Source organism: Bidens hawaiensis, unplaced genomic scaffold (assembly GCF_021521415.1).
Source record: "Bidens hawaiensis isolate Kalapana, Puna unplaced genomic scaffold, B.hawaiensis_p1.1 tig00032417_1, whole genome shotgun sequence".
In the NCBI taxonomy this organism is placed as follows: domain Eukaryota; kingdom Viridiplantae; phylum Streptophyta; class Magnoliopsida; order Asterales; family Asteraceae; genus Bidens; species Bidens hawaiensis.
In genome coordinates, this window is record NW_027505249.1 from 259 (window position 1) to 19,047 (window position 18,789).

Consider the following 18,789-nt stretch of genomic DNA (forward strand, 5'->3'; position numbering starts at 1 on the left):
AGTCGAGTTTGGAATGAGTATTGGTGTATAAGATGGGTAATTAGGTATTAACGGATTACTCGTTCAAATCCCATATACACTTACTACTACTATAATTTTTATATGATTTTACAATTCATGAAAATTAAAAAGCAAAACCTAAAAACTTCATCTGAAGAGTATACTCCTCAAGGACAAATAAAGAAAATGTTTAGAATTACAGGTATGATTTAGGTAAACAATATGCATGTTCATGCCCATAATAATCAACCGAAAATCAAAGCAACAACTAAGCATTATAGAACAAACCAAAATGACCGGTCATAAGTTTTAAACATGGAAGGAAACATATAACAAAATACTTGCTCAAGATCACTGAATTTGCAAGGCAGACGGAAAACAAAACGAAAGCGTTTGAAGTAACAAACACCACTTCAACGAGAGACAAACCGGAAACTTACGATAGGGAGCTTAAGGAACACACATACCTCACAAGCTATTAACCTCTCTCTTGAGCAAGATCGTAATAATTATTTAATTCACCCTGCTTTTGAAAACATCAAGATCCATCTCAGTGGGTCGTGGCTTGAAGCTCCACCTGAATTCCATCAAGTTCCCTCTTGAATCGGTCCTTCGAGCTAGCATAAATCATTTTGTTTCTCACCCTTGCGGGTGTCAGGGGACCTTTCCAAGTCGGTACAAAATTAAAAAAATAAAACAAAATAAATTCAGAACAAAATGATTTGGGTCAGATAACGGGTCAACAGGTTTCGGGTCAGTTGACTAGTTATACCACTGGGTTGACCCACAAAACAATATTAAGATTTTCATATAGCTCACCCAAGCATGTAACTTGTTCCCTTCATACCAATTTCGTCTAAATACGTTTCATATGACAACTTGACTTAAGTTTTGAAAAATTCAAAACTATCTTTGATGAAAAGAAAAACGGCATTTTCGTGATTTGCTATATTTTAGTCTAAACTGGCATAAATGACACAAGATTTATACACTGTGAGTCTGTGACTATACAGAAAGGTATCAATTGTGTCGAGTTAGCAGGTTGACAAGGTTGAAATGCTCAACTGAACACGATCCATAATTTTATTCGTGTAAAAAACATCAACCCAAACCTACACACACTTAAAATCGTGCAACACAAACACGACCCGACATATATATCTAAACATGTTAAAACGGACTGGAGGTAATAATCAAGTTGTAAATGTTAGGGTTGTGCAAGAAACCGAAACAACTGACGATTTGGCTTTACGTATTTTTAGAAACCAAACTCTTGGTTCGGTCTTGGTTTTGAATGTCATAAAAACTGAACCAAACCGAATTTGTAGATTTCTTCTTTTATTTAAAATTTTTTATAGCTTATAAAATTTAAAAAGTGTAACCCAATTAAATAAGAATCAATTAGTTATTAACTACAAAAATGATTTAAGACCCAAATTTATTAGTTTAGGCCAAATATTTTATGGGCCAAAAGTTCAAGTTCAAATGAAAAAACCTAAAATACCGAAATCGAGCCAAACTAAACCGAAACCCAACGATTTTTGACAACTCAAAACCAAAATTCAGTTTTTAACCAAAAACTGACCCATGAACGCCCCTAGAAACAAGTTAATTAGGCTGGTGGGTTGTAAAAAGCTGGTTAAACGGGTAACAAATTGGCGTGCCAGCCTGTTTATCTAAACGAGTTAAACAAGTCCAACTGAGCACAAACCATTATTTAAACAAGTTAGACATGCCAGCCTAAAACCAGATAATCTTTGTGTCGTGTTTCGGGTCATGTCGGAAATTGCAACCCCTGTTTATACTTAGGGTACATCAAACTTTTTAACCCTCTTTACCCATCCAAAACCGTTTCTATTTTACCTATTTTTTTTATAAAACATATAAAAGTTGGATTAAAAACTTGTACTACCAGGCAATGAAAAAGATGCGGCTTTTTTGGCAGTTTTCTTCAGTCACAAAGTCATAGTCAAACACAGCATAACGACACTCAGCAGTTGGTAGTTCAGCAGCAAAATCTTCATGGCTTTTAGCTGGCTCACCAACTTTTTCCACGATAACTTCCTTTTGTTTCTCCTCAATCTTGAATATTATGTAGCGGAAGGTTCTTTTCGCCTTCAATTCCAAGAATTTTAGCTTGCATTCATCATGCACAGCCATCCCGGATGCAGCATTAGCCTACACCAAATCAAAGTTTATTAATTTTTTATAAAAATTTAAAGTGTTAACTGCATAGAATACTTGTTTAATAACATGTAAAAGAAAGTCAAAATAATTATTATCCGTGTTATTAAGATCAACTACGTAAAGTCTATCAAATAATGAGACTATCTGCTAATTGTTTTGAGTGAAATTATTTCTTTGCAATTATAGCCATTCATGCTCTTTCAATTAGATCACTGATATGTTTTCATAATTGAAGTTTGCAAAAAAACCAAAAACTGAACCGTATCCATAACCAGTAAAAACGTAACCGAATTGTGAATTTTTTGGTTTGTTTTTCTTTTAATCAGTTGAATTCAGTATGGTCAGACTTAATTTTATATTCGGTTTGGTTTGGCTTGGTTAGGGTCAAAACAATTCAAAACCGTATTAACCGAATCAAATAAACCGATATCCGAACCGATGAACACATTAGTGAATAACTGAAATACTTGAGTAAAGTGTAACTCATCAGCACACGAACAATTTGTGTATCAAGCCAAGTAAACACTTTCTAAGAAAGACAGACAAAAACATTAAAAATAAGGTTAAACTTCAATTTCGCCCTTAAGTTGAAAAACAATTAATAAATAAATAGAAAGCGAGCCGAACTCGAACTTCTGAAATAAAGCTAGAAACAAGCCGAGCTCTAGCAGAAGCTCTCTTAAATTAAGGAAATCGAGCTTGAGCTTAAACGAGCTCAGGGTCAAGCTCGCTTGTTAACCATACAAGTCAAAACTTATAGTTTTGTAATCTGTTTTTTTTTCAGATAAGATGAATTACAGCTATACAATTCTTAAAAAAAAAGGTACTCGACTACTCGTGCTTATAGCACCATGATCTAACATTCAAATTGCATCAAATCCCATTGGCGTTAAACAAAATATTTTTTTGATAACTTATAAAGTGCAAAAATAATAAAGTTAACACCAATACAAGAACGTGATAGGCACGTATGGCACATGGAAGGTAAGGGATCCTATTTAGGGCTCTCCTATAGCTACACCTAAATCATTCATATCCAACCTTTCGCCTACACATATAATGATATTCTCATGACAAATTGAATCTAGATCCAAACTATTTACATGAGCTTACCATATCATTTCCCTAACAAGTAATAACATTCTGGTATACACATTAGCACTTTTTCATACATGCATTAAAGCAAACAAACACATCTATAAGAAACAGGTGAAAATTGACCTAAGTATCAGCTTTAATGACCTCTAATCTACCAAATCAATGAATTACATAGCTCCATTACATCAAATTAAACACTCAAAAATCAAAATTCCAGTCTAAAAACCTAACCGTCGCCACTCAGATTCGAATCCAAAACACAATATCTTCAAAACACAATCCAGAGGAGTTAGTGTTTCGAATTCATCAACACTAAAAATGCAAGATATTGAACATATAACACCAAACTACACTAAACATCCACAATTCAATGCATTAACATACAAACACGTGCATAGATTACAAACTAAGCAATCAATAAACGAAATTAGCAAGCAACAGGTCAACGAAGTAAAACACTAACACAAACAGAGTTTGACGAGATTAACCATGACGAAGACGATTTATCGAAAACATTAAACAAAACAAGCTCCACTACAACAAATTAACCTAACTATCACCTTTAGGCTTTAACAACCTCTAATCTACCAAATCATCAAATCACACAGCTCCACTACAACTAATTAAGCTCTCAGATCCAATTACTCGTTCACAGAGCTAGGATTTCAAATTCACCAATACTAAATAGCAGTAAATACACAATAGATCAAACACATATCACCAAAACAACACTACGCATCCACAATTCAATGCGTTTAACATTCAAACACATGCAACACATGCATAGATTACAAACTAAGCAATCGTATACAAAATTAGCAAGCGTGTAACAAGTCAACCAAGCAAAACAGTAACAGAAACATAGTTTGAAGAGATTAACCATGACCGAGACGATTGATCGAAGACATTAAACAAAACAAGCTCGTCTATAAGAAACAAGTGAAATCGACCTAATTATCAGCTTTAATAACCTCTAATCTACCAAATCATCAAATTACACAGCTCCACCACAACTAATTAAGCTCTCAGATCCAATAACTCGTTCACAAAGCTAGGGTTTCAAATTCACCAATACTAAATAGCACTAAATACGCAATAGATCGAACACGTAACACCAAAACAACACTACGTATCCACAATTCAACGCGTTAGCATACAATCACAAGCATAGATTACAGATTAAGCAAGTAGTAAACGAAATTAACAAGCGAGTAACGAGTCAACGGCCAAAGAAGCTAAATAATAACAGAAATGGAGAGTTTGAAGAGATTAACCATGGCGGAGAGGATTGATCGGTGCGGTTGTAATCAACGGTTTTTAGAGAGAGAAAGTGGAATTGAGACGAACAGAATATCGTGTTGGTTCTAGAGAGAGAAGAGATGACTTTTGAGTGCGCGCACGAAGATGATAATAATAATAATAATAATAATAATAATAATAATAATTTTTAACCGTCAACGTAAACTTATATTTCAAATGGGTTACTGACTAAATTTGTCACAGAGGCACTCGTCTTTTGATCCAGAGAAACCCTCGCCTAAGGCCAACATTCATGAATACTCGCCCAAAAGCATAAAAGTACGGTGGAGTAAAACCCGTTTAGTTTAATGATTCAACTAGTAAGCGTCACCTGCTCGCCTAGTTTCTTATCATCACCCTATTAACGCTGAAGTTAAATATTGGGAGCAGAACTCAAACCTCGGTTACACAAAATACCAAGTCTCTTTCTTACGTTCGATGATGATGATGATAATAATAATAATAATAATCGTGAGAGATTCGGGGCGTGGCTAGATCGGTGGTTAGAGCATTCTCATCCAACCCCCTATCCCTAAACAAAAAATTACACTAAAACTCACTATATTTTCTCGCTCCATTTCAATTATATAATACTTTTTTATACATTTATCATTAACTTTTATCTTTCTCCCACTCACAACCATTTTCAAAAAATATTAAAAAATTATAGGGGGTGAACGGTAACTTTTCAAATATACAGATGAATCACTGTTTTTTCTAAAATATAAAAACTCTTCACTCACACCACCCAGAATCACTCTCTAAATTATAAAAACACCTCTCACATAAAATGAGGGGTTGGATGAAAATGCTCATAGTGGTTACCCTCGACTCTCATCTTAAAATGTCAATTAAAGTTTTATTTTAAGTCCTTGTAGTATAGTTAAGATACAAATAAGTCCCTTAGCGTGACATTTGTCAATTTCGGGTTATTTTATACTTGTATTCTTAATGTAAACCCGACCCGTTTTGTATCCCGAACCTTTCGATACTATCAAAATGATTAATTTTATGTTACATATTTGTTTTATAGTTGTTGGATCTAAAAAAACACCCTTTTCGGTTCTTAAAATGCCCCGAAAACACTCAAAACGAACTCAAGGGACTAAAACTACCAAAATGGAGACTTGAAGGACCCATTTGTAGTTTGTGCTTTCTTGGGTCTATAACCAACCCATTTTCATGAAACATCCTTTATGAAAGACCCATTCAACTTACCCTATATACACACACCCATCTTCTTCATTTGTGCTTGCTCATTTATTCATTTCTCTCTCAAATTCTTGAATTCTAAGGTTGTTCTTCATAAGCTAATCTTTCATTTTAACTAACTTCTCAATACTTAAAGATTGATGTTACAACATATATATAATATACACTCCTTGTTTACCTTCGGTCTTTCATTTCTCCGGTCTCGGCCGGTTGAAATGTCGGGTTAGTAAGGCAAGGTTACATGGAGGACTTTGTAGTCCTTGTTTATATATTTAACAAATATATAAACAATGTTACATGGAGGACTTTGTAATCATATAACTTGTTATACTTGCTTAACTTATTCATATTTTAGTTTATTGTTCATATTTGTCAAGTTCCATGGTATTGGGTATGTGGTGACTAGCCTCGATTTCATCCCGAGTTGAGAACCGAACCAAAAACCAAACTTTTGTTTAAAAGCTTTATTGTTAACTTTTTGAATGTAAAACTTGAGTATTATTATTTATAAGTTATTTTACAAGTTCCATGGTAATTGGGTATGTGGTAACCATCCTTGGTCTTATTATGAGTCAAGGACCGAACCAAAAACCGAACTAAACCGAGTTCACTCGCTTAAGACACACAAGTGTGTTTTTTGTTGGCAAGTATATTATTTTTGTGTATGTTACTTGAATGCTTATGGATGATCAGAAATAGTGAATACTTGATATTTAGACTCTTAGGTTATGTAATAAAAAGACATGTTATTTTGGTTGTTTTGAATGATTTGTTTGGTTTTGCTTTGAATTATGTGTACTTGGAATTATTGAAATAAATTAATAATTATGGTCACTTTTAATTAGTGTCTTGAGCTTTTGAACAATCTAAGTTACGCCCCGGCATATTCTGTCGTTGGTCGGGGTGTGACACTTCAGCTCATCAAAGTGTTTTTATGGCCCGGTTATGCTTCTTTGTCATCATCACCGCCTTCATCACAACACCTCAATGCCTATGGGATTCGGTTTGTCAATTCTCTATAATTTTATTTCAAAATTATAGTTTTATTCTTCTCGATTCATCGGCAGCCATCTGATGAGAGTCGTATATAATTCTATATAATTTTGTTTCTAAGTAATTTGTAAAAGTTTGCTCATTTATCAATTTCAATCATTTGAGTTATTGTTACAATTGCCTGGTTTTGAGAATAAAATCAAGTATTGTGTTTTTTATGTTTTCTGACAATATCAAAACTCAGAGTCGTCGAGCGAACTGTGTGGTACTCTTGAATATAAATACACTGTAAAAGATCGTTGCAAGAAGTTTATTGTTAGTATTTTAAAGAATCACACTATGATGGATTCTATATTTGTCACGGAATGGAATATTGATTTGTTTTGCATATATCATAAGACAATTTGCTTATCACAATATAAAGTTGGATGAATACATGATAAGGTCTGATTTGCCTTAGTATCAAATCTTATGGTAAACCGATCTCAAACACTCAACCCGTGAATCAGGATGCGTTTTCTTGCTGTTTGATGAAATTCAACACGAAATCTACCCTTTCTTCAGCTCGGATCGGGGTCTGAAATGGTAAGAGTGTTTGTATGTGTTTTTGAGAGTGTATGGAGGCAACGATGACGGAAATGAGTTTATGGAGGTTTAAGGGTGTTTAAATACCCATAAGCCCATGGACCTTAAGGACCATGTTATACAATTATGCGGAATCAATTTTATAATGATAACGAAATTGAACTCAAAAACAACAATCAAATCATAATAATGGAGATTACGAACACAATCAAAGAATCAGGGCCATGATTATCAATCAAGAAACAAATTGTAAACTGAAAAGAATTGAAGAATGATTACAGAAACAAAGAGAATTGAAAACCGATTACAAGACCCTAACATCTCACGGCTATATAGACAGAGTGAATAAATCTGTCATTTATTGAAATCTCTCTTCTGATTCAAAATCGTGGTGTAACGTATAGCCTCCCCTGTTCCGGTCATGGAATATATGAAATAAATATATAAATGGATTTTTGTTCAAGAATGAAATCTTGTTGGAACTGTCCATATTCGGTTCATACTTTGGAACTATATCACATCCCGAATCTAATGAAATAGGATGAATTGAGACGGTATTTTGTAAATACGTAATTATCTTGAATAAATTAACCATTTCTTTATTTTCCGATCGCCTGAGAAAAGAAAGATCTTGTTGTTTCTTCAACAATTTCTGATCTCTAGTGGACCTCTCAGTAGGATTCGAACCCAGATGAAGTTCTGACCATTTGTCAAAGAAAAAAGAACACACGGATCTTGTAGGATTCCCAATAAATTCATCGATTTCTTCCGGAAGCATATGATTAATCATCTGCTTCTCACGTTCCGTGAATGGCCGGGACATTGTGGAATATCCAGAAAGGCATTTCGGGAATCTGTTCTAACCAACAGATAACATAACTAATTCTGAAACAGTGTTACACAATCAACCCCTCAGGTTTCAGAACCTTTGCAAGTAGCTAACAATCCTTCTTTATCAACTTAAAACATCTTTGTCAGGTTAACAGATTCAACCCCTGAACTCTTAATTGACTTAGTAACTTTGTAAATGTATTAACTAACTGTATGCAAGCCATATTCCAACAATCTCCACCTCTTGTATAAGTTAAAAATACCAATTTTTAACACATCTAAGCAATTCATAAACCCATAACCACCTAGAAGCATTATCTTTTGACAAAATAGCCTCAACTTTATATTCACCATAATTGACAATTTCTCTAATAAAATGTAGTTTGCATTGATATGCTTTGTTCTCTCATGGAACATTTTATTATTGGAAAGATGTATGACACCGTGATTGTCACACATAACAACTATAACAATCATATTAATACCAAGATCATAAATAAAACCTTTGATTGACCAAACCATCAAACACTTTGAATGCATATCCAGTAACAGACCTTCCCTTATCTGGATCTTCTGCAAAATCTGAGTCAATATATCCTAAAACTTTTGTCTTTGATGAACTTGATCCTCTATAAATCAAACCAACATTTATAGTACCATTCAAATATCTAATGACCCATTTGACTCATTCCCAGTGACTTTTACAAGGATTAGCCAAATATCCACTTAGAATACTTATTGCATAGCCTATACCAGGCCTAGTACATACCATCAATACATTGAACTTCCCGTAGCATTTGCATATGGAATGCTTTCCATTTATGCCCTTTCCTCTACACTCTGGGACAATCATCATTTGAAACTTTAAAATGCAAAGCCAAAGGAGTAACCACACATTTACTATATTCCATTGAGAAATTATGCAAAACTTTCTCAATATAAGACCTTAAGACAGAAATAATTTCTTATTTACTCTATCCCTTGAAATTTCCATTCCTAAAATTTTCATTGCGTTGCCCAAATATTCATGTCAAATTCCCACGTTAGCATGTCTTTAACATCTTGTATGGCTTGCTTATCTTGACTACACACTAACATGTCATCCACATATAAAAGCAAATAGACTAAATTACCTCTGCTGCATTCCTTATAACACACACAGTTGTCATATGTAACATCCGAGTGTGTTGGATATATGTATACTTATAAAAACATGTGTTTACCATGTGAGTAGAGTTAGCTTATGGATAGTTGTTTCCAAAAAAAAAAAACATTTGAGCGCGAGGGGGGGGGGTTGCCTCAATGCTTATGTGAGAGTGTTATTAGAGAAAAACGATACAAAGTGTTAAATGACCTAAATGTGTGAAGGTGTCATGACTCACAAAAATTCATGGAAAACAACAAAGAGTCGTAAGATTATGAAACGAGGTATCAAGTTAAGGCATTATGGATTTGGAGATCAAATGGTGAATACCATACAACCATCTCTTAGTGAAAACAAAAAATGGAGATCCCAATGTAGAAATCGATACCCAAACGAAGAAATGGAGATCCAAACGAAGAAAACGAGGCTCAATTGAAGAAATGAATGATCAAAATAAGAAATGGACATTTACTTTATATTTTTATAACTTAGTTTTAAATATTTTTATTTCTAAACTTACTAATTAAACGACATATTTTTAAATATTCTTATTTTAAAACCGTATACATAATAATATTATAAACAAAAAAATAATAATTTAAAACTAAGTTTTATATATTGCTATTAAATAATTTATAATTTAACCCGACTCAGTTTTGAATAAAATTTATATACACACGTAAATAAAAAAAATCACGTTTCAACTGTATACCAGTTTAAGATGTGTTTTTTAGGAATAATTTGCAAAACGTGTGTAAAACTCAAAAAAAGTCTCAGAAAACATATATTTTGATTATTTTCTTTAAAATTAATAATACATGAACCAACTTTAGCGGGAGTACGAAAATTCAAAACCCATTCAAAACCCACGCTGGCTTCTCATTGGTCAAAACCACACCACACGGATCGTCCCACAACAAATCACACTCATTAAATATTTAAAACCCATCATCCAACGGCCAATATTAACCCACTAACAAACCCCAGCCCTCACACCAATCTCTATATAACCACACCATTCAAACCCATTTCTTCATCACCACCACATCAAATAATCTTCTAAATTATTATTACTACAATCTCTGCATTTAATTAACGAAATGGAGGGTGCGGGTAAGGCAAAAAAGGGTGCCGCGGGTAGGAAGGCTGGCGGTCCGCGAACGAAGGCGGTGTCCCGGTCTGTCAAAGCCGGGCTTCAGTTTCCAGTGGGGAGGATTGGACGGTATTTGAAGAAAGGACGGTATGCTCAGCGGGTCGGGTCGGGTGCTCCGGTGTATCTTGCTGCTGTGTTGGAGTATCTTGCTGCTGAAGTAAGTTGTTTGTTTCTGAATCTGATTTGTGTTATTGATTTGGTTAAATGGTGGATTAAAATCTGTTTGAAAATATTTATTTGTGAAATTAATGAATTATGTTAATTTTTCAATGCATTTAGTTGAATGAGATTTAGCTAATGGGTCTACTGTTTTGTGTTTATTGGGAAGCAGATGACCGAAGCTTGAGGTTGAGTTTGCTTTGTTTTGAGCTCTATTTTTAAAGGTTGGGCTTGGCTTGTGAGTAGATTTTCAAGTTTGAGCTTGGCTTGTTTGCTATTTATTAAATATTTTTTTTAATTTTAAATTATTTATATTTTCTATTAATTTTTTTTGTAAAAAAATAACATATATTTTTTTCTGTAATTTTTATAACATATTTATATTAATTTATATTATTAAATACATATTAAAAAATTATGTAAATGGTAGGTTTGTTTAGGTTTGTGAGCCGGTTTGAATTTGATAAGTGAAGCTTGGGTTTTGGTTTGCTTATTAAATGAGCTTAAATTTAGACTTGAGCTCGGGCTTAGGCTTTATTATGCTTGTCTTGATCAAGTTTTTTTCACGAGCCTATTGCAAGGAATTTGGTTAAATGCTAATATTCAATTTCATTAATATTGGTTCTAATAATTTAATCTATAAGATTAGTTGATTTTAATTTATTTTATGTTAATTAATTTGAACACTTTTTATTATTTGCTAATGGAAATGAAAATTGGCAATTTGTAGGTTTTGGAATTGGCGGGAAATGCTGCAAGGGACAACAAGAAGAACAGAATCATTCCAAGGCATGTGTTATTGGCGATCAGGAATGATGAGGAGCTTGGGAAATTGCTTGCTGGGGTTACGATTGCTCACGGAGGTGTTTTGCCGAATATTAACCCAATCCTTTTGCCCAAGAAGACTGCTGCCAAGGAGCCCAAATCGCCTTTGAAGGCTACCAAGTCACCGAAGAAGGCTGCTGCTTAGATTAGTTTAGAGTTGGATTTGTATCTTGTTTGTACTAGTTTATATGATCATTTTGTTATTATTAATGGAAGTTAGTCAGAAAGAAATGGTTTTTCTTATGAATGTTTCTTGTTTTATTTACTGTAAATTTCTGTTTTTGCATGTTTATTATTAACGGCATCTGTTTATATATCAAAACTAAAAGTATAGAAATATCATAAAGTATTAAATGTAATTAATGATTTTTACATTAAAATAACGATTCCATTATTTTAGTGTTCGGGCTCCAGATTTGTAAACAAGAATGTCTTTACTTAGAATTAAGTTATGATTGCAAAGACTTGAAACTCAAGACCACAATTTACACAAGAAAAGTATTTGTGATTAAACTATATCATGACTCTTTTCTTGGTGTTAAGTTATAGCTTCAAATAATTGAAAACAAAAGACAAAAGGGTTGAGTTATACTGTTGTAGTGGCACAGTAAGTGTCAAGTGGTAGTCGGTAGTATGGTTTTTTGGGGGAATGCTCAAGTCAAACTTTGAATCTAACGTGGCTTGGTTAAGACAGCATAGTCTGGTTAGAGTGGGGCATTGGGACTCCTCAAATCTAGAGAGCGTGGTAGCCTAAATACAAGAAATTCACCGTTCTAAAAGAATATTAAATCTGCGTAAAAAAATGAGAATATTGTAAACTGAAAATTGAAAGCAATCATTAACTTAATAAGACACAATCTAACTTACCAGCTAAAAACAAGACCCACGAACTTAGCTGCATGACTTGGCTTTAACCCATCAAGATTAAACTTCAGTTTCTAACCCATTAGTACATTACATACATACTGTTCAAACTATTGGAAGCGCTATGGACATACAACTTCATTAAAGATGTTCAGAAGACGTGACAAATTAATTATTTTGCGCGCCTCGATTATGGCTCAAGAAACTAATTATGAGATACTTTGAAATTACCGGGCATGGACGATGGTAATGGTCTCATCATCAATGGAGCTAACACCACCACTTGCTAATGTGGATGGTAAGTCCGTACCATAATTCAATTGTCTTAAGACGAATGCTGGCTGATTAGGAGAAGGAAGCACTGTTTCATGATTACTCAACATAAAAGCTATGCCGGTCATGGTGGGTCGATCACTAGCCAATTCTTGAACACACAAGATCCCGACATGGATGCATAAAAGAACTTCACGAGCATCAAATGAATCTCCTAAAGATGAATCGACTACTTTCAAAGCTTTATCTTGTTTCCACAAATCCCAAACCTAATTACGACAATGTTGATTATGATTAAGCTTTTTTGGCGGGTTGAATAATCAAATAAAAGTATGTGATAAAAGTTAGTCATTTACTTACATGCCCGATCAAATTAAGTGACTTCTCCTTATAGTAGCTGTTGTTTTTCCTACCGCTGATTATCTCCATCACTAGAACTCCAAAGCTAAAAACATCAGATTTGACTGAAAAAAGGCCTTCCATTGCATACTCTGGAGACATATAGCCGCTACAATCATATTTCGTCATCGTTAGATAAATGGAACAAATTAAACTATGAGTTGTGTTATAGAAGAAGAATTACACATACTACGTTCCAACAATTCTACGTGTTCTAGCTTCGTCCTCATCCCCTCCAAAGATTTTCGCCAATCCGAAATCAGAAATTTTAGGGTTTAAATCTGTATCTAGCAAAACATTGCTTGCTTTTAGATCCCTGTGGATAATCCTTAGCCTAGAATCACGATGAAGATATAATAGCCCACGTACAATCCCTCGAATGATTTCGAACCGTTTCTTCCAATCTAAAAGTAATGCCCTTTCTTGATCTAAGACCAAACCATTTTATTAAAACATTTTAGAGTTTGAAAAAAAAAATTATTTTGAGATTAAAGAAGCTGAAGTTTAAGAACTTAATTATAGGTTATAGAACAAACCGAATATAAAAGAATCCAAGCCTTTGTTTGGTAAGTATTCGTAAATTAACATCTTTTCTTCCTTATGGAAACAATATCCCAAAAGCCGGACTAGGTTTCTGTGTTGAAGTTTCGCTATCAGCGTTACTTCATTTTTGAATTCTTGCATCCCTTGACTTGAACTTTGCGATAATCTTTTGATAGCAATTTCTTGCCCATTTGGTAGCGTACCCTTAGTAAATCACTCTTTATTAGTTAACAATAATTAGATTTAACCACAAAGGCCATGATCGTTACCGAGATTGACAAGACACTACCTTATACACGGAGCCAAATCCACCTTCTCCAAGCTTGTTTAAGGAAGAAAAGTTATCAGTTGCTGCAACTATTGTGCTTAGATCAAACACATCTAAATCAACATTTTTGCCAATATCCTTCTCCGTGTTAGGCCCTTCCAAGGTTTGCAAATTATTCTTGAAATCCAACCCAATTTCACCTTCATTTCGGTTGGCTGCATCAATCCATTAAGAGGTAGTGATCAAAACTAGTATATGTGGGATTCATTCATTTTTACTCATTTTTTGATGCACTATTACTCCATGATTCATGTTTTGTGTAGTAGAAATAGTTTTTTACAACCAAAACTAATTTCTAATTTGTGCTTACTAGTTTAAAACAGGTTTAAACGAACTAAGCGAGTAAGTGGAGCCTTTATTTTGCGATAGGTAACGTCATAATTAAAGTTTGACATACCATTTTTCTTCCTTGCGTAACAGTAAATGGCGAAGCACAAGACAAACCCTGCTGCAATAATTGGCATCCCATATAACAGAAATCGAAATCGGGCTTTGTTTGATTTACTTGGCCGCTTTGATGAATACTTGGCTGAAATATAATATCATGAAAAGATGATTATACCAATTAATATGAGCTTATTTTACTCACGTATAATATCGTCACATATTATGATACAAGTATGCGTGGCATTGCTGACTAAGGATGTGAATTGGTAGGCTAAATTTAGCTTCTAGTAACGCTTGTCACTTCATTGCTAGTCAAAAGGTGGGTCTCAGAGTACTTTTTATGACTTTATGTGTCCAAAGCGCCAACTAAAGCTTAGCCACCTTAGCCTACTAGTTTGACGTGGCGAGCTTTGATCGTCCTAGCTAGAAAGGAAATGGCTAGAAAGAAGTGGGCTAATTTTCAAAGACTACATTGGAAATGGGTCATAGACTCATAATAGTTATTTGATTTTACGCCATTAAACGTCAAACGCCTGCTCACAAAATCTTAAACAACCGTTTTGACAAAAAAAAGGGGTTAAACTATATAAATAAATGGCCAGAACTATTGTTTGTACAATATATAATCGACCAATGACCCGGTGGTGGTGGTGGTGGTGGTGGTGGTGGTGGTGGGGGGGGGGGGGGAGGGGACTTCAAAAATTAGTTAGAAAAACCGTTTTTCCAATATACAAATGACCATTCTGACCATAGACAATCAAACTTAGAATTTTTTTGGTCAAAATGGTCGTCCGACTTCTATCCAGAGGTGTGAGATTAGGTGTTAGATGGTTTGCATATAGCTACCCCCAATTGGAAATTTTGGGGTCACTCAAAAGCAATTTTATAATTTTAAAAATACATTGATGGCATACCTAATTCATTGGCATCAACCCTAATATAAAAAGATTGGCCACCATCTGTAAACGTCCTTATATCTTTCATGTCCCCGTACCACGTAATACAACCTCCACCCTCGACCGCTTTGGTAATATCACTACTTGCATAAGCCATGCACGTGCAATTCCTCAAGCACAACTCTTTGCATGCTTCTAACCCCAAACTCATGTTCACAAGTGCCAATGACGTGTCGGGCACCTTAACACGGCCCAACTCAACAAACCCGTCTCCGGCCTTGCATATCTGCGTCCCAACCTTTCTCTTACAGCCTTTGGAACTGTCCCCAATATACCAGTCCTGTAGGGACTGTGGCTCGTATCCAGGAAGGCAATCACACTCAAAAGTGGCCGATTTATTCGGATCACAAATGCCAAAAGGGCCGCAATGGTTATACCCGTCACACTGGTCTTCTGGAAATGATCCGAACCCAATCCACTTACGATTTGCCTCGTTCCAAATTAGCCTCTCCATGGTTCCAGATTCAGTAATGATCACTCTAGTAATAATGGACGAGTTGCTCATCTCGTATAACATCACCACCTCATCGTCGTTGTTTATGAAAATCGGATGCATGATAGGATCATTCCCCATCAAAGGTAAGCCGCTGAATGCAAGACCCATCCACGAGCCACCTCGCCAAATTCTTGTCATACCTTTAACCAGGACCATCTGAGGTGACCCAACAAGCTCCAATTTCAATGAGTAGTCCCCCACACCGGGATTCCCAGCGGACTTCCAAGATGTATACACCCGGTTCAAACCCGTTTTCCTATCCAAACCGAACTTCATACCCGGAAGATACGTATCTGTTGGTTGATCAAAGCTTTGCCAAGCATAGACCTCTTTGTTTAGGCCTTGAAACAACACCAAATTCCCCGAATCCAACAACCGAGCCGAAAAAAGATTATCACTCTTCACTCCAGAAATGTTAGTTGACCAAAACACGAAACTTTGATTTATTTCGTGTAGGACGAGGTTCCCGGTTTGATCAACGGATAATATACCTGAGGAGTTGGTGATCGGACGATCTCTATTGGCAACCCAAACTACGGTTTGCTCTGGAACCTTGTTATACCAGATGCCCACGTATCTGTCGTCGGAGTTTGCGGGGCTAAAAAAGCCAAGAGCAAAGGTTTCTCCAGTAGAAACCAAAACATCCCCTTCTTTAACCGGTTGATTGAGTGTGATTGTGTCGTTACAAGCGCAAAACTCGAATACTAGAAAGATTAAAACTGATACTAGAATTCCTCTTTTTTGAAACATGCTGGCTCTTTTATTTTCCTATCATATGCTTCTTCTTTTTTTTTTGTTCTATTTGTTGTTCAAAAAATGTATGAGATTAAATGCTAGAATTCACTTTTATGTCTTTATATTTTTCTAATAATGAATGTGTTTGAATGCCGGTCATAAACAACTGTTCGGCTTAAGAATGGTTTGTGTATAACTGGCTAGATAGACAGGCTGGGTCAATGGACTAGTTGCTGAATGCAATTAAAACCTTATCTCCGTAGATCAATCACTAAATATAGCTTTCAAACACTCTGGTCCAAATTACTCAATAAAGCAAAAACACATGCAATAAATACTTTCAGTGCATCAATGCAACACTGGCAAAGCTTGAACAAAACGTCATGGATGTACTAAAAAAGTAAAAAAAAACAACATAAATTAGGGGTTGGTTGGAGGGGGGGGGGGGGTGATCAAAATTTCGAATGAAAACGAGTAAATTTACATGGGATGTGATCTTCAAACACCACCCCTATGGTCCTATATGGCTCGTATAGAGCTATACGGGCCGTATAGACCATACATGACTGACAAATGTATGGAGGAGACAGCCTTTTGCAGCCTAGATGGTCCGTATAGGTCCTCAACAACTCGTATAAACCTTATACAAACTGACACGACTTAGGGCGCCCTATACAACTTGTATAGGTAACAAGTAGTGTGCGAAGATTCAAGATGGTGCATGAAAATCTCAAGCCTGAAATACTGCACAAAAAAAACAGGAGGCCGGGGCCACCCTTGTCCATCAGCATACTTCGCCCATATCAATGTTGGGCAATTATAATTGTTTTTTCATAGGTAGTTGTTTCTATGATTTTTTGTTTTAGTATAAGTTGGTTTTAGTATTTTTTCTTTCACTACTAGTTCCAAATTAGTAACATAATGCATAATCAATACAATACTTGTTTTGTGCTTTTTTTTTTCATTTTCTGTTTTGGTATCTTCTCCTACTACCAGTTTAGCACCGATCTCATCCATATTTTTATAGTTTATCTTCAACAATACATTAGCATTTATAAATATTTTTATATATGTTTACGTGTAAATATGTAGATACCTTTAGTATAATAAGGTAATATACAGGTTTTTCACATTATAACTAAGGAAACCCTGGTTAATTACTTCATATTTACCAAGAAATGAAACAAAAATTATATCCTCTACATAAGTTGGTATATACCCTTGAAATTCCGTTGAGGTCGCAAACATTCAAGAACTAGACTTTCTTTCCACTACAAATTGAATACATGTGTAACTTTCACTCTTTCAGTAGCGAAGCTTGGACAATGTATTAAAAAAATCATAAAAGAGGGGTCCGGGCTCAAATGTTCGGTCAAAAACTGATAAATTTACACTATGTATACAAATTTTCGGACGAAAAATGATCAATTTACACTACACGCAAAAAAACAGGGGGGGGGGGTCGGGGCCAACCCCGGCCCGAAGGAAGCTTCGCCCTTGGTAACTCTCGTTGAGTGTTATCACCGGTGATAACACACACTGCGTTGTGGTTTACCAAAATAGTACATAACGCCCTGCCACGTTTGTGGTGAGCTTTAATTAACAGATTCTTTAACAATCTTGTTGTGGTTTATTTAAAAATTTTAATTAAATAAAAAAAAATTAAAAAATTTGGGGTGGACCCCATCTCAATGCTTCTTTTATCGGCATTAATTGGTTAGCGCTCCCGTTAATTCTCACGGTGTGGTGTAGTAGCACACTAAATTCCTATGTGGGCAAGAGTGTTAACCATAACGCATGGTCTTAAGCTTTGTTGTCATGAATCTATCACGTCGATGTTATTACTAAGACTTGATTTGACCGCCTAATAATTTGGATAGCGAGTCTTATCGCTCATGTACAAGAACTAGACTTTTTCTCCACTCCATAAATTGGAAACCATTAATATTTGTCTAGTTCTTGTTGAGTGTCTTCATCAATGTTATTAAGAGTTTGACTATATAAAGTGGTCTAATTCTTGTCGACTGGCGTGACCAATGCTATTTAGACAAAATTTAAACTGTACCCCTGGTTTTTAATTAGAGTAGCGGTTGAACCTTTGACTCGGTTTTGTGTTTCGACCAATGTTGGGTGAAAAGATAAATTTTGAGAATATACATGTAAATTTTTTAAGATTAACTTTGGTTTAAAAGAGTGTTTAATTACCAATTAATCTCAAGAGTGTTTATTTTTAAATATTTTTTTAAATATATCCGATTACTGCTAAAACGAGTAGCCACGAGTAGATTGCAAGGTCAAACTAGTCGCGGCGAGTTAACTAGT

At 35.0% G+C, this 18,789-nt stretch overlaps 2 protein-coding genes across 2 annotated transcripts; one reads left to right on the forward strand and one right to left on the reverse strand.

The window, feature by feature from the left end:
- The first annotated feature begins 10,446 nt into the window (after positions 1-10,446).
- LOC143611851 (putative histone H2A.5) lies at positions 10,447-11,687 on the forward strand. The gene is made up of 2 exons (XM_077085978.1): positions 10,447-10,659; positions 11,392-11,687. The coding sequence occupies exons 1-2, from the start codon at positions 10,450-10,452 to the stop codon at positions 11,629-11,631; spliced, it is 450 nt and encodes a 149-aa protein (XP_076942093.1). The 5' UTR covers positions 10,447-10,449; the 3' UTR covers positions 11,632-11,687.
- A 760-nt stretch (positions 11,688-12,447) lies between these two features.
- Positions 12,448-16,482, reverse strand: LOC143611833 (G-type lectin S-receptor-like serine/threonine-protein kinase RKS1). The gene is made up of 7 exons (XM_077085966.1): positions 15,195-16,482; positions 14,291-14,422; positions 13,855-14,048; positions 13,559-13,769; positions 13,213-13,450; positions 12,984-13,131; positions 12,448-12,892 (listed from the first exon to the last, which is right to left on the reverse strand). The coding sequence occupies exons 1-7, from the start codon at positions 16,480-16,482 to the stop codon at positions 12,578-12,580; spliced, it is 2,526 nt and encodes an 841-aa protein (XP_076942081.1). The 3' UTR covers positions 12,448-12,577.
- Positions 16,483-18,789: the final 2,307 nt, after the last annotated feature.

Coding starts and splice junctions, on each gene's coding strand:
- LOC143611833 (XM_077085966.1), bottom strand. CDS start 16,482: ATGTTTCAAAAAAGAGGAATTCTAGTATCAGTTTTAATCTTTCTAGTA. Junction 13,451..13,558: donor CTTGGATTCTTTTATATTCG/GTTTGTTCTATA, acceptor GTTTGGTCTTAG/ATCAAGAAAGGGCATTACTT. Junction 12,893..12,983: donor CACTTAATTTGATCGGGCAT/GTAAGTAAATGA, acceptor TGTCGTAATTAG/GTTTGGGATTTGTGGAAACA.
- LOC143611851 (XM_077085978.1), top strand. CDS start 10,450: ATGGAGGGTGCGGGTAAGGCAAAAAAGGGTGCCGCGGGTAGGAAGGCT. Junction 10,660..11,391: donor TGGAGTATCTTGCTGCTGAA/GTAAGTTGTTTG, acceptor GGCAATTTGTAG/GTTTTGGAATTGGCGGGAAA.